The 25,731-nt window shown below is 39.6% G+C and overlaps 1 protein-coding gene across 5 annotated transcripts in view; it reads right to left on the reverse strand.

Annotated features, from left to right (window-relative positions):
• GRID2 (glutamate ionotropic receptor delta type subunit 2) overlaps positions 1 to 25,731 on the reverse strand; it is a 673,340-nt gene that overhangs the window by 68,287 nt on the left and 579,322 nt on the right. For all 5 annotated transcript variants that reach the window (XR_014851598.1, XM_085058012.1, XM_085058013.1 and 2 more), the window contains exon 13: positions 22,348 to 22,543. Coding sequence is in view for 4 of the 5 variants with exons in the window: in XM_085058012.1 (XP_084914138.1) it covers positions 22,348 to 22,543 (196 nt within the window). In the remaining variant the exon portion in view is untranslated. The remainder of the gene's footprint in view (positions 1 to 22,347; positions 22,544 to 25,731) is intronic.

Genomic DNA, 25,731 nt, shown 5'->3' on the forward strand with positions numbered 1-25,731 from the left:
ATTTTGAACTCATGCACTACACTGGCCATTAAGTGAAGCTGAGAGGTGTGGTACCACACAGAAATGCCTCACTTGACTTCATGGTCCTGTGAGCAATTCCAAAAGAGTTACTGTAAAAAGAGTTGTTACACAGAGTAGGGGCCATCAGCACATAGATGTTAAAGCTATTTCTACAGTGTTTTTATATTTCTATTTTCTATCACTGAACATTTACAAAATTTTTGTCCGCTGAAGCCCTGTCTGTAGATATTAGGTAAAATTTATCCTGGATGATTCCACCAAAAAACCAGTTGAGTTATAAGAGGAAAACATTTAAAGCCATTACCCTGTTGCATATCTACATATTTTATGCCAAGAGGGATGTGGATAGTATTCCTTGTTACAGCTAACCCGCTCATGCAGAGTAAGCTGAATAATGTATTTGCGTACAATTCTGGCATTCTAAAAGCACATTTCTAGGTCTAGCAAATGCTGAATTTCAGAAAAAATAATTGTAAGTAAACAACAACCAATTGCTGCAATTTTTCATACTTGTATTCTTGGATAATATCTTTTCCGTATTTTGAATTCCTCTATAAAAGAAATACAAAGAATCCTCATCAAAGAAAAAAATACACAATAGATTGCAGGTTAAAAAGAACTGGCAGTTATTTTTCCTGCAGACCTCTTTTAAATATTTCATTGTACATAAATTGTATTAACTCTTATAAAAACAATGGAACTCTTAAGGCTAGGGAAATCTTAAGTTTAAATTTGTTAAAATTATATTAATTTTCTGGAAGAAAATCTGAATATTATTAGATAATGCTGATGAAGCCCATTTTCTGAACACCCTGTGCCTACACCCCAGAGACACAGTAGTGATGCTTTTTCTACTTCTGTCCACTTTGAGTCAGGTGATATCCTTCCTCTCCAGTTGCTGTACACTTTTCCCTGCCTTTGAAGTTGTCAGTTATATTACTTGTTGTACAAACTGACTCTTCTACAGCATAACAGCAACAGCTGCAGCTCTGACCTAAACCCAATGGTTAATACCTGCTCCATAGAGCACTTTCATGAGGGTCCTGTTCTCCAAAATGCACCATTCCACTGCACTGACCACACAGAAGAAAAAACACCATCCAGTGCTGCTAGCTAGACGTAGCAGTCTCTCAGTGTGGAGCTGATACTTCGGCATATATCAATGCATAAATTAAATTTTTGATACACTCTGGTCATGTTCAGCAAGGCTGCTCTTTACGAAACAGCCTGGCCAAGGCTTGTGTTACACAAGGGATGAAGGGCAGGGGAGAAAATTGAATGAACATTTGCAAACAGATGAGTGAGAGCTGGTGTATGTAATGTGGATATTGTACTCCAAAATGGGAAAAGGAAAAGATGAAATCTGAGATGGAAGCCTAAATCTAGATTTTCAGATTGTCAGATGCTGGCAAGCAGCTTGATGGCATTCATAAGAGAGGGTTTTTTCAGCAGAAGGGAACAGAAGCACTTTTATCTCTGCAATCCTCTTGCAAGAGGCCAAGGAAGTTGCTCTTTATTGGACTGTAGCAGAAATCAGATCTTCTGCTCGCAGAGAAATTCTCATTTGCTAATTTGTTTTCCTCAGGGGACAAAGGTTTCAAGTCTTGGTTTTGTTCACAAAGGGCACAAATCTAGCTGACTTCTATTTGGATCCCAGTGAAATAAAATCTTACATTTCATATTCATTGAATAGACCCCACTAATTTAAAAAAGTAAATATTTCCATATATCCAAAGTACAATTTTGGAGCTTCTTTCCCCACACTCCTTTGCAGGACAGCACATGTGACTGACCTGCATAACTTCAGAGTGAAATGCAGTCATGCAATCAGGGAATCTGAATCTGACTGACAGCACTCTGCAGTGCAAGACAGGAGCTGGGTTCTCCATTTATATATATATGTAAATATAAAAATCTATACAAAATTCTATTCAGTTATCAAGGCAACCAGCTACTACTACTACTACGACCTTGAGTATGTAATTTTGCAAGGTCTATAGAAAGTTATTTAAATCCAAGGGCCACTATTTGAAAATTAGTACAAAGTATTCTTTGCACTTATTCAAACAGAAAAGTGCAGAATGGGTTCTAAAAGTGTCACTGAGCCCAGGAACAAACAGCAGCAGGAAATGAAACACCTGGAAGCTTAGGGGAAGAAAGAAGAGGTTAGAAATCCCAGCCTTACCTCCTGTTCAGTGTGAAGTTTATCTTTCATTACAGTGTCATATCAGCTTGAATGGCATGTGTACTTGTTTCACATAAAACTTAATCAGGAAAAGCATTAATTCTTCATCTGCAACCTGCCATCAACTTCTTGAGAAAAGCCTCATGATCACATGTTCACTTGCTACACTGGGCAGACCTTGAATAATTCATCCAGAATAAGAATTACTCAGGTATGAGAGCTCTGTAATGAGAGGGCACCACAGTGTCACAGCTTTCCCAGTGCTCAGTGCCTTCACATTTCGCCATTGTAATTAAAGTTATCTTGTAAGTTAACAAGAAAGAAAACAAACAGAGCAAAACAGTGGAGGCCAATTGAAGGTACATTTCTAAGGCTGGTGGGAGAACAGAGCCAGCTGCTTCTTCAGGTGATCACAGCAAAGCACTAAAAAACCAGCAGATCATGCTGATCACTGATGTGCAGCTGAACCACAGGTTTGCTACAGCAAACATTACTTTCAGATGGAAGAGACACAGAACAAAAAAGTAAATCTCAGCAAAGCAGGCCTTTGAAAGCTAAGGAAGCAATATATTTTTTTATTATGCCAGCTACTAATTTATTTTTTGACAACTAAGTGCTGCAAATAGCAACGCATATTATTTTAGGAGTATCACTAGTGAAGGTCATGTACAGAAATTATACAAAAGCACTTCAGAAAATTAGATCTGTGGTAACCAAGAGTCAGTCTCAATAATGAGGCAAATTTAAAACAAATGTTGCTAAAGTAATTCCCCTCTTTTCATAAATTAATATTTTTGCAGCAGTTAATTCCCAATAAAAGAACATTTAAATGAGGAAATTTACATGGGTCAGTACTCTTCATTTGAGTGAAAAAAAAAGTGTGGATTTAAGTATCATGAAGAAGATAAACAGAGGTGAATTTGAAAAACAGCATCCCTCTTTATATTAAAGCAATCTAGTATGATGCTCACTGAAGGGTTCTTGCCCCCTTTGGAATAGAAGCCTAGCTGCAATTCTTGGGCAGCATCCCTTTTTCAAAGACACACTTAACTGAATACCAACTGCAAGGATAGAAAAATCATTAAAAGTCAAAAAACTACTCATCAAAACCATTCATCAGTTGGAAAAGAGCTGTAACCACAAGAAAAGTCTTTTCAAAACTATATCACTGATACTGAAAAATTCTTTAGTAAAAGCTCATTTGAAATAACAGTTTCATTTTAGAAACTTATTTTAAAGAAACTGACTTATCTTTCAGTTTTTTATATTCCTTGTACCAGAGCCTTGACCACTTTCATAGTGGGAATAGGATTCACGATATCCCACTACTCACACAAAAGAATTTAAGCATCTTCTTTTGAACCATTGTACTCTTCTCTTTTTGATAAGCATCTGCTGCCCAGACATGGATGGAGCCAGCTTGGTCGAGGCACAGTATCCTGAAGCTTCAAAAGAAAAGCTTCCCAGCCCCTCTTTTCCCCCTCTCTGAAATTACACTGCACTGCAATTTAGCATGTTTCTCCTCATTTTGATAACCTGCAGAAGACAGGAAGCACTAACTGCTGGCAACCTGCACCAGGTTGGGCTGGAGCATGAAGGAATAGGTTTGGATTACGAGGCTCAGTGCTTCTATATCAGTTTGCTTTCAGACAGACTTTGGTTGTCTAAAAAGCCTCTTCCTTTGGATGACCTGCATGAAAGCACTTATGTTCTCTGGCAGTGAATCTTCCCCTTAATTGCAGATGTTCATGTGCTATGGAAAGAAGCAAACTGAGATTTGTCTCAACCCTTCCAGGTTTCTATCTTCTAGCAACACCTGGCATCCCCTTTCCCTGAAAAGCTCAATAAAGGCTACCATAGGGTGTCTCTGAGTATTTCTTTCCTAAGACTGTAAGTTCAGGCTGCTGTACAGACTGGTTCCTAAGCCACTACACCATCCCTTGTCACTGGCTTCTTTGGACACCCCACTGCTGAATGCATTATGATTCTTGCAAGAAAATGCTTTGGGCCCACAGGAAAGGAAAACACTACAGATCTGAGCTAAGAAGGTTTTCTCTTTCTTTTTCAGTTTAGGATCCATGAAAGACATCAGGAGCTGTAGGAGGGGGAAGAGGACCAGTGCAGTCACAGTTTTTTACTCAGTTCAGACTGCCTTCTTGCTATCACTGTGCAGACAACTGAGAAGACACAACAGAACAACTTGTCACATGAGGTCCCTGTAAGTCTTGAAGCTAGCTCCTGTCTCTGCTGCCCTCCCTACAGTCCATTCTTGCAGTCACAAACTAGGAAGTCAAACCCCTCAATAAAACAGTGAATACAAAGAATACTGTTAGAGTCATTCTCAATGCACAGCCAAGGCTGCCAAGCACAGCAAGTCCAGCTAAAGGAGCAGGCACCCGAGCTCTGTATGTACAGAGGTAAATAAAGATGTAAACAGTGGCCAGGAGTTTCAAGTTCTGACAGCACCCAAACCAGTGTAGCAGCACCTGAGCAGTCTCCATTCCCAACTAGGGACTGTGTGTTTCCTGCTACTCTAATTTCAGGTGATAGTTGGGCTTTTGTTTCCTTGCTGAGTGAAATACTTACAGCCTTTGCCTTCAAATGGACACAGAGCAGTTCATCTCTGGCTACAGGCATTTCCACTTATCCAGGGCTGAATTGTTCATGTTGCACACCTTTGTAAATAACAAATGGAGTGCAAGTCACACACTTCCATTATATCTGCTTCTAATTTATCCTGACCTGCCCACACCAGAGCTCAGATGCTAGAAATCAGTTTACAGATGACAGAACTGAGAAACAGCTGCCAAACATCAACTGAAAAGAAAAATAATTATTGAAAGACTATCACTTGTGATGGAGGAGTCATTCAGGACTAGTATTTTTCACAAAAGATTCCTTATCTCTTCTTTCTCATGAAACAGGAATCAATAGAAATTCCTGGACAGTACACTTGACACAAATTCAGAGCTGTAATGTTAAACATAGAACATTTGCTTGGTCAAAGTGACAGATTGAACTGGACAGAAATTAGTTGTCTTCTTGAAAGAAATTAGTTGTCTTCTCCTCCTTGAAAGGAATTTCAAGATTTTGAATTAAGGAAAAGTATCGCAAATTTTGGGACAAAAACCAGTAAAAAAAAATCCAAACTGGAGAATATGTGATTCCAAAAAGTTGACTTCAATCTGAATTACTTTTCCTGATATGGATTAACATTTCAAAACGAAAAAAATATTTTGATCAAAAAGAGGTAATATTTCAATATGAAATATCCTGACATGTTGGCAATTTTAGTGCTTTTAAAGTTAAACAATTGTTTATAAAAATACCTCCTTCTTTACACCATTTCAGTTTCAATTACTTTAATATTCCAGTGGCTAAATCCCTAATAATAACAACTCACTTTGGTTTCCTTGCTCCATGTTTTTAGGCATCTAATAAAAATCTAAGTATATATAAATGGAGTAATTAATGCAATAAGCAATTGTATTTTCTGCTTCACTCTCTGTTTCTTGCAAGTCCAATAAATAATGGAAACTTATGTCTCTTTATGTGTTGCCTAAGCCTGTCAGATTTAAACTTGGACAAAATATGCTGATAAATCTCATTGTATCATAAACAAAGATAGTTCTTTGGTAAACATACAATGCAATTAGTCACGCAGTCTTATTTATTTCCGTAATTTGAATTTGATATATATGCCCCGTGTTACTGGGTATACAAATAGAATACACTTTGGTTAAAATCAAGTACTTGTTTTAGTCCTACTACATTAATAAAAATGCCAAGGTGTCTTTGAGATGAGTAATGAGAAAAGTCAATTTAAAATAGTTATGTAACAGAAAAAAAAAAAATCAATCACAAAGATACAATGTAATCAGCTTATTTGCCATTTTAAAATGAAGTAGCATTTCAGCTAGAATTAGGAATATCAGCTGAGATTTTCTTAGTTAGACAATGCACTTGCAAATCAGGTATTTGTGCATGCAGTGTGGGCAGCTAAGTGCCCAGCTAATCATGTACATCAGTAAACATCTCACTTGAGTGAACGAAATAATTTCAGTAGTTAGCACCAAACAATGGGAAAGGAAATTGAAATGGAAGGAAATTGAAAAACACATGCAATAGCATCATAAAATCATGAACTTGATATTCTAGCACTTCATCCAATGTGTAGCAGGTATCACCCAGCATCCATACAGGGATGGCTTGAAAAAGACCACTGCCTTGTCAGGAGATGTAATCTCGTCAGTGTTGTCTTATTTATTTCACTGAAAAACAAGTTGGACTATGTCTATGTAAAGAACAAATATCTAAACTGCTGTTGCTTTTTGGTCACATTTGTACCACAACCTAACTTAAAAATAACTTCTCTTCCAGGACTCTCCCATGGGAAGGATGGTACATTACACTCATATATACTAGATGCAGGGAAGAACTGCAGTTTTTCTCTGGATGTCAAAAAATTAGGTACTTCATTGCACAGGAACATGTGAGCTGCCAGCACAGTGGCAAGGGTGGAGAAAAGCCTTAACTGACCGCCAAAGCAGAAAAATAATTTATTTGCCCAGTTCTATATTATTAGTACACTCCTTGTTCCTTCAATATGGATTTTAAAATGGAAAACAATGAATATTTTTTTTTTTCTTCACTTGTTAAGTATACTAAAGGATGCTACACAGCTTCTGAGACACTGGTGGTAAGTGCCTGATCAAGTTTTCAGGAAAAACAGCTGCATGCCTGCATCTGTACAAACAGCCTTGCAGCTGTGCAGTGCTCTGGGTGCAGATCCAGCTCCTTTCTGTGTGCAGCTCTAGTAAAACATTGTATGCAATGCGACAGCACACATGTGGGCTCTTCTTCTGAAAATACCATCCCTTCAGACAAAAGCATAATTCCTACATATCAACATCTATGTCAAGTCCAATATAGTGTCATTGTTGCTACATCATTCACATTACATTTTAGAAAAACTTTAATTCACAAGATGTATATAAGAAAGCAGAATAAATACAATGCCAGAAAAACAGATCCTCCTTTATCTTATGTATGACATATTTATGAAGAGCATATAATATTGTAGCCAAAGAAGATAAAGCCACAATAATATTATCTCTTGTCTCTTTTAAAACTTCTTCTGTGTTTATTCTTTTTGTCATATTTCAAATTATTTGGAGCTGAATAATGCAAGTCCAGTGGGAATCTAAGGCCCAATACAAGCATCTACATTTGGCAGCTAGTGAATAACTAATAGTCACTGAAGTGGGCTTACTCTGTACCTACATGGGGCACACACCAGAACTTTGGTCAAGCAATGAATGAGCTGAATAAACTGAGATAAATCACAGACTGTAAAAATATTACAACAGAGTGATAAAAAATAAAGAAATCTACAAATTGAGAATAATGATAAAGATGAGATTAAAACTGCAGTTACAAAATTTACATAAAGCTTGTTAGAAATGCCTCATAGCTTAAAAACCTTATAGAGTAGTGATAATCAAAATAAATTGAAAGCTATATGGCATTTCAGCTGTGCAATGTAAATCCTGAAATGATACAGCACAGTTTTACACGGTTTCAGTCCAAACCTTTACCATGGAAAACTCTGTGGGGACTGAAGAAACTCCACCAGGTCTAGGACTACTATTAGAAAGAAATTCAAAACAAACCTGCTGTGAGTTCCTCTGTTACTTGGTTGTGATTTGTCTTCCATCAGCCAGGAAGGGATCTGGCTGGGATATAATGTTAAGTAAAGTAATTCTTGCTGTTGTGAGATTTCCCAGTCACACAATTTCGTTCACAAGGTCTGGAACAGTCAACTCAGCTTCCAAATTGGTGGATGGAAATACAAACTGAGCTGAAGTCTCCCACTGGCTGTTTTCAATGGATGCCAAATTAGAGCTAAAGATTTTTCATGGTGGATGTAGGGAGAAATTAAAGATATGAGAAAGGGTGTTGTAGAAAGGCAGGGGAAACCTTTGATAGGATGTTTTAGGAAGGTGGAGAAGCCAGCTGATGAGACGCTGCTATGGGCAATTCGAGATCTTGAAAAGCAGGGCACTAGTTTGGGAGGAGACAGGTACAGCAAGAAGCATAGCAAAATCCATCAGATACAATAAATTTATGTGATCTTTAGTTGCATGCATGGTGGATATTTCCACTCTGCTAAACTTCATGTAAATTTTGCAAAATCACTATTGTGTCTAATAAGGTGGAGAGACTGTCAACACCACATGAGAAGAAGTATTCAGAAGTACAACTCTCTAACTCAAGATCACTATTGGCATCTATCAAAAGACAAAATAATACTCTGAGTATTTTCCAGAACTGTTGTAATTCACAGACATGTGCTATATGTAATTACATTAGCCAGAATTTTGGTATGAGCTCTTTTGAATTACTGCTGTTTTTGCCTGGTTTGATTCTCTCCTGAAATCCCATATTGTTCTGCTGCCTTTGCTGTGTTCCATCTGCTGCTCACTTTGTTAGATCTGAAATGATTTAATGATGGCTCTAATCAAGAATAAGATACTGTTTAAAGGAAACCATCTCCTTCATTTAGCTTTCAGCACAAGCAGAGCATAATCAAAGATGTTCAGTTTAATAATAGCATAATCTGAAGGACTGAAAGCACTTTGCAAACATTCATTAACCGATGCTCACATTTTCCTTTGTGAGAAAACGTTCCTGCTTTGCTGTTTACACCTGCCTGATGTGCACTTACATTGTTGTGTGCTGCCTCCTGACTATGCTGTGGACCAAACTTTTGGATTCCAAGAGATTCATACAACAGCTTGTGTGTAAAGACATGAATTGGGAAAAATTTTAGCACTTGAGGCCAAAATTTTGATCCTGAAAATATTGCTACTTATAACCACCGATTTTTTGGTGCCAAATTCTGCTTTTGAGCATGCAGTAGCTGTTGGCCTCTATTCTGTGAGGGATGAGCAGACTGGTGTCCTCTCTTTACCAATTGTCAGTGCAAACCTGTGAATGAGGTGACAGGGTTTTCATGCCCATTGAAAGGGCCAGTCCAGCAGCTTTCAAGTGCATACTTGAAGTGTCACAGAAAATACAACCATGCTTAGAACTCCTGCTACGTGTGAAACTAAATGTAAATGTTTTCAAACTTGGATTAGTCACATTTTTCTGATCATAGGCAGTTTAGGAATCAAGCTCATGCCATTTCTCCATGCTGCAGGACACAAAGTATTGCTTTTGGTGTCTTCCAGAGGTAACAAATTCAGAGCATTTTGGACCAAGTTATGTTGCAGTACCTTGGATCAATCACATGTCCTAGCCAGCAATCTCTCATTTACTCAACAGACTATTGAAGAACTGCATCCAGGACTGAATAGAAGATTGGAGAGAAATTTTGAGGTTCCCTGGGAATTTGTATTAGAGACAGTCAGGGACAAGACCCACTAATGGGAAGTGCCATATCCTAGATTTGTTTACTCACAGATTGAGAATTCTTCCTAGAAAAATATTAGTGCATGTTTTGACTGGGATGGTTAAATTTTTTCATAGCAGCTACTATGGGCTATGTTTTGGATTTGTGCTGGAGACAGTGTCAGCAGCACAGGGATATTTCCATTATTGCTGAGCAGAGCTTGCACAGCTTTTCTGCTCCTCCCACCACCCCACCAGTGAGGATGCTGGGGGTGCACAAGGAGCTGGGAGGGGACACAGTTGGTCCAGCTGACCCAAGGGTATGCCACACCATGACATTATGCTCAGCATAAAGAGCTGGCGGGAGAAGGAGGAAGGGAGGAACACTCAGAGTGATGGTGTTTGTCTTCCCAAGTACCTAATAAACCTGAGCCCTGCTTTTCTGGGGATGGCTGAACAGCTGCCTGCCCATGGGGAGTGGAGAATGAATTCCATGTTTTGCTTTGATTGCTTGTGTGGCTTTCCCTTTACTTATTAAACTGTCTTTATCGCAAGCCATGAGTTTTCTCACTTTTACTCTTCTGATTCTCTCATCCATCCTGAAGTGGGGGGAAGGAGAGAGAGGCTGTGATGCCAGCTGGGGTTAAACCATGGCAGCATTACAAGGAAATCCTGCTCTGAGGTCAGAGCGATAAACCAACACAATCTTCTGCCCTTTGATTGATGCTATGACCAGAACCCTTACAGACTTTTATAATACAGCTGCTTATCTACTGGGTTTTTCATTACAGATGCATTGTGTTTTCTACCCATCTTGATAGAGCCCCAGGGACTGATATCTCTCCCTCTCTTACATTCAGCAGGGAATGGGGTCTGTTTTATTTGATTAAATAGCCCTTCTGCAAACAGCCATAAACACCAATCAGCCCCCATGCAGCGGGAAAGCTTTAGAGCTGGGAATAGTAAACAACTCTCTCCTGCCATTGTAATTCAGGAAGGGAGTTGTGCAGCCTATCTTGAGCAGTTATTTCATGCAAAAGAATGGAAGAATGATATGTGATTACAGCCTGGTTAAAATACTTCTTAAAATACTTCACATGGCACTTTAATCCTCTCCTCCCATAGCTTGGCTCTTGAAAAGAAACTCATTTATTGTAGACACATTTTCAAACTGGACAACTCTGCCACCTAATTCAAATGCAAAGAGACATAAACTGCTTGATGGCAATTTAACTAAAGAGAATAAACGGTGGAAAACCCCCAATTATAGCTCCTCCTCAGCCTAAGGAAAGATTCTGCTTATTTAACAGAAGAATTTTAGCTTTATTTTTAGTTGACACACTTCAAGAAAGCTCACTTGCCTACCTGGCAATAAGGATGGAAAGGCAAAGGACCCCCAAGAGCCTCTGATCATGTTGTGACACCAGACCTTAGTGCAGCCTGACAACATGTGCAGAAGGGACTTTCTGCTCACTGTAATTATCCTTTAGAGAAATAACCCCCTACATCACATCCCAGTCTCAGGATTTTGTTGGCATGGTTTTTATGGTTTTATGGTTTAAACCATTTTATGGTTTAAGCCTACAGAAGTTAATCATGGGTTCTGGCACACCTCTGAGCAGGACAGCAATTACATTTGTATAACAGCTATCCAGTTTGAACCACCTGATCTGCTTCAAACTGGTCCTCTTTCTCCTCTCTCCCTCCTTTAACACAATATAAACTTTTTCTCATAACACTGTGAATAAATGAATGGATTGAATTGATTGAAATAAATCAATAAAATGATAAATTCCAACAAAATGCGGTTTTACTAGAATATTTCCCACTATATATATAATGAAATGACTGTCAAAAAGCAGCAAAAGTCTGCTTGGTGTCTAGTCTTCCAGCTCAGGTATTTTCAGATTAGATATTAGAGATTTCTCTGGCTGTAAAATCTGTACATGCAATTAAATGCACACAGGTATTTAGAAGCACAGACCCAGAGTTTGTAATACAACCACCATTTTGGGGAGGCACAGTATTTCTCTTTTGTATTTGAAAAATTACACTTCTCTGTGTTTTATTTCTCTCCATGGTATCTTAAACTCTCTTGTTTTGAGACTAGGATGACTTTAAGGGCAATCATCTGTTTTAATTACATCTTCTGATATTTAGACTTGCTACTCATACATATTAGAGACTAGAAAGGTTGATTTTCCTAAGTATTCTGCTAGTGCTTTTTAGTTTGCAGTTTAATTTTCCTGCACCATTATTAGTTCGCTAGCATCTCATTGCCTACCAATATGTTTATTAATGTACTGACTATTTAAGGATGATATTGTAAAAATTTGCTATTGGAGCAGATGCAGGCTCTCCTCATCTATCCACTTTTTCTTTTCTATGACTTCCAGCTGTAAGAGTATGACAATGAAAAGATTCTGAGTAATTTTATGAGGACCTATTAAGTGTCTTACAGTGGAGCCTTCCTACAGATCTACTCACTGCAATTGCATTTGTTGATCTCTGGAACAGACATTTTGTTTGTTTAATAAAAAGTTGTTGAACAGAATTTATCTAAAGCTATCAAAACTGTTTAATGAATGATAGGTATAGCAGCTCCAAAAACATGAAACAAGATCCCTCTGTTACTTCTTATCCTTCTCTCACAATTTTAGACTTGCAGCCTCATAGTGAAAGTCAAGCTTTAAGGCTGGAAACAGAGCACATTTTGTACATCCCCTTTCTTATTATTTCTATTCATCTCTCCTTTCTGTTGCATATATCCTTTAAACAACCTTACATTCAATCCCATCATTTGCATTCGTTAATGCATCACAAAGTATTTGTGTATTATTAAAATATGTTAATACACAAAAATGATAGCTGGAAACATTTGAACAAGGAAGGGAATAGATTACCAAGTTCTGTGCCTGGAGCAAGAGTGTGCTCTCCTGCCTCCATCTATTGATCATTAGACAGAGCCTGCATTTCCCTCGCCTGTGTGTGATACATCCCCAGAGCAGCTCCCCACACTGTGAGCTGCAGCTGGGCTTCAAAGTGACAGTCTGGGTTTGGGAATGCTTCATCGGGTTGCAAATGGAAATTGCTGCACACATCAACAGTGAAACATTGTAAGGCGATGGATGGAACAAAGGGGATGTGTAACCACAGAGAGAGGTGAAGGGTGGGAAGAAGAAAGGAATTAGAGAGCTGGGGAAAAGTTGGAGGAGCTGTTATCCAAACAGAAGGGACAGAGGGTCAAAAAGCAGACAAATGAAAAAGTAAGAGGGAGGAAGCAAAGTGAAGCGAGAATTCAGAAGGAAAAGAACAAGCAGAGGTTGCCGGAGCTGCGTAGGAGTCTGTGCAGTCCCCAGACACTCTGGGGAGGGTGGTATTATTAATCTTCATGAACCTAGAAATGTTACAGAACCTCTGTAGGAAAAGCACTAAGTTAATGGAGATGAAATGGAGAAATAAGAGCTCACAGGACCAGAATAACAGATGCCTGATAACTTTCGTATCCCCTGTAGCCAAACAAGAGTGTTCTAAATGCCAAACTACTCTTCTTTGTCAGGCATTTTGTAGAGTTTTTCTTTCTTGGGATAACGAGAATGCAAAATGAAGTAGCAATTTTTGACAGAACTTTTCCATTGATGCTTTCTCAAATGGGATTGGGAACCAGATTTGGACACAAAAGAAAATGTGTGGTTGTTAAAACTGCACAAATTCAAATCTTTGACACCTTCCCATAGGAAAATGTCAGCAAGAAGTGACCTGAAGAAGTAACAGAATTACTTCAAGTAGAACATTTTGCTCATCAGGCACCTGATGGGCACTGCTCTGCAGGCACCTCAGCACAGCTTGCTCATCTTTCATCATACAGGTTTTGGTCATTGAAAGCTGTTGGTCATAACCTTTCTTGCCGAGGCAATGCCATAGATTGAAGAGCCTGAGAAGGCAGCATATAAAATTTTAGCAACAGCATTAGAGGTAGATTTATGGGTTGGAAAAAGTTACAAACATTTGTTATCTAGGTGAAGTTTCCCTGTATTACTTTTTCATTATATGTATCGAACATGTTTTCACTGTAATATGCCACACCAGGACCAACACCACTCTAGCAGCAGAGCCCAAATAACAATTGGCATCTCACAAAACTCACCTCTCAGTACCTTTCTGCCCCAAAGGATCTGCATCTCCCAAACCCTTCCTGGCCTCTGCAGATGATAAACTTTGGTTTTGGTTTTAGTTGAGAGAGCAATATGCAGCAGAACTTCCATTTTGCTACACAATCCGTAAAGGCATTTCAAGTTTTGTTCTCTTTAATAAATCCTGTATGTTACTCAGGAGATGGTTGGTAACAGCACCCAGGAGAGCTGTTTCTCTTTCAGACCTCTCCCATGCTAATGCATAATAAATGCACTCATCACCTAGTAAATACTCACAAACCTGTTTTTAAAAATAGAATATGACAACAGCATTGCTCTGTTAGATCCAAATATGCACAAACTAAGCTGCTCATTTGTAGGGGTGGGTTCAGCATCCTTTTCTGTTTATACCATCCTTTCTAACAGGTGCCTCCCTAACACTGAGTGTGACCAGCTGAGAAAAATTAGGCAACAAATAACACCAGCAAAAAAAGTCCTGTGAGCATTATCCTGACATGCTCATGCTCAGCTTTTACAACCACTGACTGAAAATGCACCCTTTTTCTTAAATTATTTCCTAATTGTCAGTTTTCTTACTCCCTGATACCTTCCAAAATTCTCAATCTTGTAAAAATCCCAGCTTCAAGACAGAACAGAATTTCTACAATTAATCACTTGCCAGTGCAAATGAAAGCCCCATTCATGCTGCTTAGTTATCCAGGAGTTTAAAGTCTGCCATATATCATGCTTGGGATTCTGATATTCAGATGTGATAGGGCTATGGGAACAAATGGGGATACACACTGGTCTGGTGGCAATTCCCACAGTGCTCACTACCAGAAAAAGGCACCAGAAGGTACAAAGTCCTCACACAGGTAGCTACAAGCAGTTATTCCACATGTGGTGGTAGAGGTACACTTACCATCAGTTTAGTGTTCCCACCTTCCCTACCTATCAGCCACATCCAGAGTTCTCCAGAAGTAACAAAACAAGCCAACCAACCAACCAAAAACAAAAAAACCCCTCCTGTTTGTTGTCTCTACAGCTAGGGGGTGGGAGCTATTTAACACAAAATTAACTCTCCTTTTTGCATGTGCATGAGGATTATTTTAGACCAAAAGCCTGGCAGTGCACCCTTGGCCCTTACATTGGCAGCTATGCAGACATTTCTACAGAGCTGGTCTCCTACCATCAGGACATGGATATATTCCAGATGTTTTGCTCATGAGTCCAGCTTAATTAGTCCAGTTCTACGTCAGAAAAACATCAAGGGAAATCTCCACTCCCAAAGGAATCTGTTTTGCCCTCTGGACTGTTTTGCCCTACAAAAGGATGACTACAGGGCTAGGCACAGGCTAAGGTATGAAGAACTTAGCTTTGCATTTGCCCATGGGGATGAAGGATGGGGACCACTCCCCCATCCCGTGCTCACTCCTCAAAGGGCTGCCACCTATCATTTTTCCAACTGAAAAGTCTGGACTCAGCTCTCTGCAAAATGCAATTCTACAGGACTGAAGCAAAATTAGTTCCTCAGAGTATATTTTGCTGTTTTTTGTTTTTATTGCCATTTCTAGCCATGGAATATGATCTTTGTTTGGTAGGTACTGCACACAATAAGCCACCAAGAAAAATAGGTTCTTAGCTTAGGCACTTCTGACCACTCTCTAGAGAAGAAAATTGCCTGTCTACAATAGCAAAGAAAGAAACTTAGACACCTAAATTAGGCACCTCAAGTTACACATGATGGGAATATATTTGAAGCCATTGACAGATCAAGGTGAGGCAAGGTTTCAAGAGAGAATTATCTTTGTACAGAAATGGGATATATCTGTGAGGGGAGCCCTAAATAACAAAGTTTTCAGGCAAACAAACATCTGAAAACAAGCAGAAAACTTCAAGATTAGAAAACTGCCTATGAGACTGATGCAATGACTGTTGTTAATCAATGAGAAAATTCAAAAGAAATATGTAGCTGGCACCATTGAATCTGTGGAAATTGAGAAGTAACGAGGAGCAATTGCTCAATAAAATCTTATTTTCCCTCTATCTTTTTATTGTGTCAGACTGTTGTGAGCTTTTAGTTCCCATGTTCATCTTTTGAAGTTAGGCTGTAGCTCTCCTTTGAGGATGAAGGCTGAAAGGTCAGCTACAGAGAGGTTGTTTTTTGAGCAGTACTCTTCATCTGATAATGGCAGTGTTCATTAATTCAGTTCATTCTGGGGTACAGCAGCTCTTTGGTTTCCCCCACATCCCATCTATGCCAGTATTTAGATGATCATTTTGTGTGTTCCTCTCTCCCCTCTGATTTGGCAGTTACAAAATAAACCAAAGGGAGGGAAAGAGCATAAAGAAACAACAAAACAGAGCTGCTCAGCTGATGGGTAGCAATCATAGCACACCAGAGACCTGGTTGTCAAGGTTTTTGTTAGTGTAATAACAAAGGGGAGCGTTAAGGAGTTTGAAGGAAAGACAAGACTACTGTCTTGGGGGAAAATATACCTTACAGAGGAGTCCTTAGAGAAAGCATAAAGATACTTGCTTGAAAAGGAGTTGCACTGGAAGCTCACACAAATGATTTCCAATTCAGAAATGAGAAAACTACAGGGAGAGTCAGAATTCACCATGAAAGACCTTGAAAGTCAAGGCAACCTTTTTCTTTCTTTTTTTGTTTCTTTAAACCCAGGAGCATTTTCAATGAAACTAAATGCAAAAAGAATTCTTTATAGAGGTCCCAGAAAATAACACTGGATACTACTGAAGTGACATGCTGGAGGTTGCATGGGTAAATCATAAACATGGTATGGAAAGTAAATTGCCAAAACTTACATAGACACACCAACAACAAAAAGCCACAGGAAAGAAAAATTAAAGATGATGAAGCCAGCTTCTGTAGGCTTTAGGCTGAACTAAGTTAGTGGTCAGACATGAAGAGACAGCAGAGGAAAACACAAAAATTTATTTCAGATGAAAGAAACTCAGCTTATGAGAAGCAAAACTGCAAGTTGTCTCTGTGGAGCCAATTTGTTTGGACTTAAGGGACAGGGATAAGGTTTAGATAGAAAAGACTATGGTCTCGAATGTAGGATGGCCCAAAAAAATTTCAGAACAGATCTGGAAAGTTCTCCAAAAGAACTGAGAGAAGAGAAAGCAAGCAAAGACAGCCACGGAAGGTAGAATGGCACAGCAGGACAGCAGTCAGTGACATCTGAGTTGTTAAAGTGACTGTTGGGTGTACGCAGACTGACCTTTGAACAGAAGTCAGGAGTAACTTGGGTGGCATTTCAGGGAGAGCAAAAATGGTGAGGTACATTCAGCAGCATGTAAGATGGAACAGGAGAAGGTGAACTCATAAACCTTTCAGAAAACTTTGGAGATGAAGGGAATACAGCAGTAGTTGGCTTGCTTAGTTGCTGGATGAACACATGTCCATGTAGATCCATTTCTTGATATGTAGGCTAACTAAAATTTTGACTTACATTTTCATTTGAACAAAGCACAACTCTGCAGAAAATAACTTTTGCAGGTGTTCTACTCAAGATAAAACCTGTGAAAACTCTCTAGAAAGTTGAAGTTAGATCAGACCTTATTATATACTCAAGTATTGGTGAGGGAGAGGAAGCCTTTTGTTAAACATACCCTGAATTCTGAGAAAATGTGGTAGCAGGAAAAGTTTTGCATTTAATTTTTAAAGCTATGCACAGAATCTGCTTCATGCTCTGTTAACTGTCACAGGCCAGCTATTGTAATTCCCAAATACACTGAGCTCCTAAGCTAACCCAGATAACTATTAGCCTTTTGATAATGCCTGAAAGCAACACCACACTATGCTTGTAGTGGCTTCTGGTCAGGATTCTATTTTTTCAGTGCTCTAAGTTTTTTTAAGCCCCAGATATGGCAGTAAAAATACACAGGATCGTGGGGAAAAAATAGCCAGACCACCCATGACAAGACAAAGTAAGGGCAGTCAGTGCCTTTGGTACTCCAAGGCACCTGTCAGCTCCAAATCATGGACTGTACAGGAGACAATAATTGCAAAATAGACAAATTGCTCCTTCAGCTGTGGGACTGAACACATCAAGGTCTTAAGGGTATTTGTTAACTTTATACTTGTAGAGCAGGCTCAGAACATCTCATCTGCCCAAGAAATATTAGCTGCAGAGGCAGAGGGGAAGCAGAGAACTGGAGTCTGTGTTGAAAATTAGCTGCTAACCAACAGCTGCATAACATAGCTGATGGTCTGGTTGTGAATTGAGACATACTGGAGTACTGTCCAAGCATTTTTATATGTTTTTTTGCTTCCTATCCCTTTCTTAGCCATTGTCAAACTGCTGAAGCATGGTATAGATGCAGTATCCCAAAAGTTTGTCTTGGTTCTCTTTTTTTTTCAGTGTCTTTTCACTGGGCTACTCCATGGTCAGAAATGTTGACAACACAGATGTGTGGACTTTTGTACATTGACTAGATTTTCTGTGATTGGTGTGTCTGCCACAAGCATGGCAATTCCAATGGCAAATTTGTGGGTATATGAGGATAATTAGTTAATTCTAGATGGGCTTTTGGCCCATCAAGGTAAGCTTCATGATGCCACTACTGCTGTAGCCAAATTAAGATAATCCATGGTTGGTTATTAACAATTTGTTCTAGCACAGAATTGCAAATTGTTATTACCCCTTTCTTCCCCATACAAATAATCTTAGCAGAGCTTTGCTATGCTCTGTTCATAAATATTTTTCTATTACAATATTTTCAGGAGGGTAAAAGTACCATCTACAGTGTCCAGGGAAAACAAATGGGCTGAGCAGTTGCTAGCATGCTTCCACTGGCATTGCAATTAGGATCACAAGAAAATCCAAATCTCAAGACCAAATTCCCTTTGATACTGTGTGCAAGTTGAAAAGGAAGCACTATGAGCCTACAAGGAGCTTCTCTTAATGCACCATCCAGAAGCATTACTTCACCTGACAATAATTCACAAGTCTCCTAGCAGCTAAATATTTTGCAGGTAGAGTTAAATAGACGGAAGAGGTTTCAAACACATTCAGATTCTGCCTGGGAAAGGAATTTTCCACTCTGTGCTACTGAGAAAAATGAAGACGCTGTAGGCTATGGTATCATGTTCAGAGGAACAAGGTGGGTAGGATAGGGCATTAGGCACTATTATACTCCAGGGAAGAAAGAGCAGACAGGGGCACAATAGAAGTGCTTCATTATATTTTAAATGGGAATAGTTCCAAGGATGGGAAAGCCTGTGGTGCTTGTAAAGGATTAAGCAGGGTAATGTGCTTTTTAAGAAGACATAAAGAGGTATGTAATGTGATATGTTTAAGCCTAAATGATTTTTCTTGGAGTCCTCAATGAATGTTTAAGCAGGCATGACATAGGCCTCTGTAAATCCTCTCTGAATAAATAACTTCCACAAAAATAGAGATTCCTATGACAGAATGAGATGCATATTTCATAACCTATGCAAAAAAGGAAAATCAATTTGAGACACATGAAACACTTAGGAGTCATAAAGAAAAGGAAGATAAAAGTGAATATTCTTCAGCATAATCCAAGCTTCTATAAAAATACAGCTACCTCCCCATCCATTTTGATTTGACAGTGCAGGAAGACAAACAACTGAGTGCTTCCCTCCCTAAATTCAGACCTTCAACAGCTTTTTGCTGCCTTTCGAGAAAAGAAGAGACAATAAGTGGAAGAAAATATCTAAAGTGCCTGTGCTTTTCAGGCTGTCTCCTGTTTGAGGTATTTAAAACTGCTCTCTCTCCAGGGTAAATCTATCCAGCTGCTCTCTAGCTGGACCTGTGGTATTTATAGCTGCTCACTATGGATGGAACAGGAGCACACACGGTGATATGTATGCACCTGATTTATGAGAGGAATAGGAGCAATAAATATCAAAACCTGAAAACTTACAATGGCATGATCTTCCCATCTTATTTCCCTTGCCTGCCCTGCCCTCCTGCTGGGAAGAGCAGGTCAAAGCAGCAGAATGCCTGATGCAAAGTGGGACTGTGCAATCATTGTCATTTGGCTGCATTGTGTTTGCACTCACACAGGTGCCATTCCCCACGAAGCCACTGGTACAGCAGGCAGGCAGTCCTGCTGAGTGACAGGGGTGATGTGCTGAGTGAATCAGTGGTTGGTCCCTCTCCCCTTCCCCCTGTTTATATATACATTAGCATTAGACTGCTACTTTCCTCACAAAAAAATAGTCCCAGCGCCACTGGCGTTGTCAGAAGAAAAGCAAGACAAAACTAAAGAACTGCTATGATTTTCCAAAAACATTTGGGGAAGCATCTTCTGTGAAGGCTCCTTGCAAACCCCATTTAATCTCGGAGGTGGTGCAGCAAGGGGTGTTGAGTTAAAGGTGGGACTGTCCACTGCATTCCTGCACACCTCTCTCCCATGGTGGTCCCTCCTATCCCAATCCCTTCGTGGTCATTACTCAGCTGAGTGGAACTCCCTTTTCCTGGAGCTGTTTGGAAGCACTATTAAGTCTCTGCAGTGTCCCTGGGCACTCCAGGAACGTGTGCTGAGGCGATGGCCTTGCAGAGCCTGGACACACTGCTGCTCAGTCACACTTTAGTGCTCATGGATGGTGGAAACAAAATGAGGCACAGAGGAAGACCTGTTGGTTTAGCTTGCCCAGGGTGGCAATCAGGTTAATAGCTCTGATGTGGCCAGTTAAATTCATTAAATACCCTGAAGAGCATTATGAAGTCTATAAATAGGCCAAGGGGATCCATGAATTCTTTCACAAATGTTTTCATTTTTTGAAGTGTGTTACAGAGATTACAATCTATGCCTTTTATCAGATACCTTTTAAAATATTAGTTTTCCTTGCCTAAGATTAGCTTTTAACATCACTTTCTTCATCCACCTTTCTTCCCAAGCAGGCCAACTACAACTTCCCAAAACCTTCTGTGTGAGCAGCAGCTGGCACATAATCTTTTTTCTGTGTCATTTCTTCCTGTAAATTGAAGGAAGGGAAGAAACTGTGCACACACAGATAGATGCTCATTAAAATCAGGCCTAAGACCTCAGATTTTTTAAAACTGGAGGGTGGTTGGCTTACTCACTAGGCACAACTTAGGTTTTTGATATCATCATTTGCTTATTCCTGGGAAGCAGAAGCACAGGAAATTAGGAGCTTAGATATTTCTGGTTTTGTAGGTTTTAGGACAGCAATTGCCATGTTTCCAGGAATGAGAAATCAATGACTGTAATCTGGAATTACCTGCCAGCAGGATACACCATTTGTTTGTTTTTTTCTGCTAAAAGCTGCTAGTCAGCACAGCTGTGTTTGATGTACTCTGGTTTTTGATCCTTCTGAAACTCTTTTTGTAACTTGGGAAGGCAGACCAGAAGGAGAGAAGGTTTTTGGCTTTTTATATATATACAAAAGGCAAACCCCAGCGTTATCAGTCACTTACAAACTGAGGTAAAATATGTTTTCTCAAAAAAAGCAATTTCCTCTAGCCAATAAATCTTCAGATCCTTTTTTCTTGCTCTTTCAGCTTATGACTTTATCTAAAGGGGTTTCAAAAGTGCAGTTCCCCAGGGCCTCTCTTGCCTCTTCTTTTATGCTGTTTAGTCCTTCAGAGGAGAAAATATGATCTTGGTTATCCAGAGGTTGGATTGGTGATTTTTAAAACTCGAAATAATCTTTGTTACTTTGTAGTTCTTTTATTATCAAGAGCTCACCAGTGATTTCATCATTCTTCTTAACAGACTCTTTTCTCTTGTTACTATCTAGAGTGAGAACACCAGAAATTACAGGTTTTCCTGGCCAATGGATTTTGGTGGAGCCAAAAAGCAGAGTTCATCTGGATTTTTAGAAGTCTCTAAATTGTGATGGCAACAATTCATGGATATTTTCCCTAATAAATTTTCACATTTTCAAGTTTAAAATAAAGTCAACAAAATATGATATTTCCTTGATTTGATTGAGAAGTTTGAATACAAAGATACAAGGGTAGGGGAAAAGCTTGCATACAGTCACTCATTAACCTACATTAACTCTTATGCTGAATCCTTTCACGGAGTAGTGTTTGTATAAAAACTGTAGCTGTCAGCCAGAAATTGGGAGGGAACTATTGCATTCACAAATGTGCCTACAAAGAGCTCTCAAAGTATTTTTCCACCGCTAAACCAACTACAGAAAGTGGCTGTGAGACTCTTCTTTAAAGCCAGATCATTTCCTGCCTTCTCTCAAAACAAACATGACCCAGAGCTACAACAGAAAGCCAGGAATTTCAGTGTCAGGAGTCTAAAAAAATAAGATAATCAATGTCTTGTATTCTGGGGCTCTAAATCCAGTGATCCTATTCTCACTTTGCATCCTGACAAACACATCCATCTCCTATAAATACACCTGTAAATAGTTTTTGGAGCAAACAGTCTACGTACTTACATATTAAAATGCTATTAAATACTACAAACCTAAGAAGTCCCAATCCTCCATGCCAGTGCAAGGGGCTTTCAGAAATCAGGCAGGATCACTGCCTGGGTGCAAATCCATCCCTTGTAGTTAAAAGAAACAACCCAGCAAATGTGGTGTAGCACAGAGCAGCTCTGATGGGAAGCACCAAGGAAACATGGCAGTACCTTCTGGATGCCTGCAGTGGACTCCAGGACGTTGTTCTCCGAGCCGTTGCTCCTGTTGATCATGCGCCACATCTGGGAATACATGCTGTCCCTCTCGAAGGGGTTCATCCCTTTCACTCTCACGTGCTCATACACTGCAGAGTCCAGCACAGTGCCGTAAGGAATGTCTGTCTGCCTCGAGAGATCCTGGAGAGACCTGAATTGTTGGTGAAGAAAAAGAGACAGGAGGCTTTAATCCACGTTTTTGAGAGGAAGGAGCTGCAGGCAAACAAAGGGCAGCACAGAGGGAGACAGCTGTCAAGACACTTTCTTCTGTTGTGTTTTTTTCCTTTTTTTTCTCAAAAAATAAAGCAAGACTGAAAATTTGTTTTTATGATTTAAGACATAAAGATGAATATGAAGTGAAAGGAAGGGGTGGAAAAAGTGAAAATGGATGAAAAAAAGAACAGGAGTAAGAGGAGCACCTGGGCTGAGCAGCTCTGTGTGCTCCTGGCTGACACTGTGAAGGGCAGATTGGTGGTGCTGTTCCTGCCCTGTTCCTGCCCTGAGCTGTGCATCCATCACATAAGTCACATTCTGTATTATTTTCAGCAATAAGAAGATTTCTGTTGTATTTTCATGCACTGCTTTTTCATCACAGTTCATGTTTAGTCTAATAAATTTGTTCTGCTTTATGTGTTATCTAGTCTTACCCTTTTCTATAAACCAGAAAAATAAACCATTTTAGAAGTTTCTAAAGCATCCCAAATGGGGTTTGATCAACCTGCTTTGGACTAAAAAATTGTGTATTAAAAGCCTTTAAAGTTTCCTTACCTCTTGGCCTTTATTTTCCTTTCCTGTAGAATTGCTCTCCTGTACCTTTGATTCTTTAATGGCACTCATTAAAATTTCAAAGTAACTACTGCAATATGTCTACTGCTTAAAACCCATTACAGCTTTCCCAGCACAAATTAACTGTGTATAAACTGCACAAATCTAGTGGATGACACATAAGGACAATCAAGGAGCTCAGTGCTGTCTTAAAGAAGGCAAAAGCAAATTGTAAAAGCTTATTGCAGACACAGAAAATGCAAACAGCGATGTAGGAAACCCATCAAATGCCAAGCTGTGTTTCTGAAACATGTAAATATGAAGGCAAGTGAAAATGGCCCTATGGGGTGGGGGGTGGGAAAAAAGGAATTCTTAGGTGCTCTGGAGATGGCACTGAAGAAAACTAATCAAATCTCACAGGATATGTATGCCATGAACAAAACAAAGCAGGGAAAGAAGAAATCAATAGAGCTCAATGGCAAGGGTTTAGATGTCAGCTAAGTAAAAAAGAAATCCTTTGAAATGCAGACGTGAGCTTAGAAAAACACTGACCAAGAGCTAAATTCTAATCAGATAACATATAGTAATTACAAGGAAGGAATAAATGTAATTGTGAGGAGTAAATAACTAATGGTATCGAAATCCCTTAAATCTGATCCTTTCTCCAACAAGACCACATTCCTCTTCAACAGGGAACCTGCAAAGAATCTGTACAAATATGGAATCATCAAAGGTGAGATGTTACATGGAACATTTCCTGAAACCAAGTGTGTTGGTCTTCTACTAGAGGACCAAGACATGCCCTATTCTATGAGGAAAAATATGAGACTCTGGTAGACTAAGGCATAAGGACAGTAAGTACTGTGGCTAGTTGGTAACTGAAAAGTAAAAAATAAATTGAGTCCAGATAAACACCTATGAGTTCTGAAAAATTAAATATAAAGTGGCTGAGCTGTAAGCAAAAATATGAAACCTCCTTACAGCCAGTGAATGAAAGGGAAGCAGTAAATATTTTAAAAAGTGGGAGTCGAGGGAATTGCAAAAGTAAGCTACTCAGGTCAAATGCTCAAGTTTAATAAACATACTGAAATAAGGAATGATACAATTTTAAAGATCAGTCCTGAAGTCTAGACACAGCCACCAGGTAGGTTTCTCCAGGGAAAGCAATTCAATCATCCATTACACTTTGAAACTATTAAAAAACCCCAAGCATTTCAAAAAGACCTTCATCTCCTCAAACAACATACAGATGGTGGAAGTATGGACAATCTTCAAAGGAGGAATTTAGAAATGTTTCCTAGCAACTCTAGGTAGCATTAGAAATAGTCAGAGTGGATGCTCTCGAGGGATTTCAAGGGTAACAAGAACAGCTTGTGTAGCCCTAAAAGGCTGAAAAAGAAGAGTGTGATCCTGCTGATGGGGACAGCAGTCACAGCTAAAACTGAGGTGCCCAGTGCCTGCATTTCCTCACTCCTCCTCACCAAGGTCTCCCAGGTCTTTGTGACTGCAGGCAGGGTTCAAGAAGGCAATGGACAACGAGCAGTAGGTGGCCAGGTAAATCCCAACCAGAAAAGGCAGGGATTGATTGGGATCTGTAGATCCATAGAATTCCACAGGACCTGGCAGGTAGCATCAGAGCTTGCTGAGAGAGGTGGCCCATGTCCTTGCAAGGCCACCTGCTTTAATTCTTGCAATGTAAAGGAGATCCCTTGCCAGAGGAGAAAGAAAATGGCCAGAATTCATTTAAAAAGTTAGAAAAGATGGTTCATGGAACTATGGCTGTTTGTCCAACCTCAGGGAGTGAGTCCTCTCAGATCACATTTCTGAGCACATGAAGGAGCAGCAGCTGACTGGCAGAACTCAATATTGATTCACCAAAGGTAGGATATGCCTGACCAGTTTGGTTGCCTTCTGTAGTAAACTTACTGCATTTGTGGACAAGTCTGGAGAAACTGACAAAGCATACCTTAACTTTAGACAGGCATTCCATACCTTACCTTACTTTAGCAAGGCAGCCTATCTGCCTGCCACAATATTCTTGTATCCAAATGAGGTCATTAGGTAGAGCTGTGTGGGAAACCAGATTTGATGAATTCCCAATTGGATTGTCATGCTCATGGGGTAGCTCATCTGCAGGCTGCTAACAGAGGTCTAACCTGGGACGTGTCTTTACCAATAACTGGCAGACATTGCTCACATTGGAGGATGTAAGCAAGAACTCTCCTGCCAAGTTTGCAGATGACATGATATGGGGGACCAGCCATCTGCTCACAGACAGACTGAAGTTAGGTTGGGACTAGAAAAACTGGCGAAATGGGATGTGGAATAATTCAGCAAGGAGAAATTCAAACCTCTGTAGCTGGGCATGAACAAAACCCTGCAACAACCCATGCTGAGGCACAGCTCTGCAGAAAGGAACCCAGAAGGCAGCAGTGAGCCTTGCTGAGAGTTTCTCCTTATTTTACCATTAGGCAAAGTGTTGTGCAAAGTGCTGACAGTGTCTGTCAAAAGCATCCCTGATGAAAGGTACTAGAGAAATACAGCATACTCTATGCATCCCTTCTGTGTTACTGC

This window comes from Lichenostomus cassidix, chromosome 4 (genome assembly GCF_008360975.1).
Source record: "Lichenostomus cassidix isolate B80296 chromosome 4, HeHo_3.0, whole genome shotgun sequence".
NCBI classification, from domain to species: Eukaryota; Metazoa; Chordata; class Aves; order Passeriformes; family Meliphagidae; genus Lichenostomus; species Lichenostomus cassidix.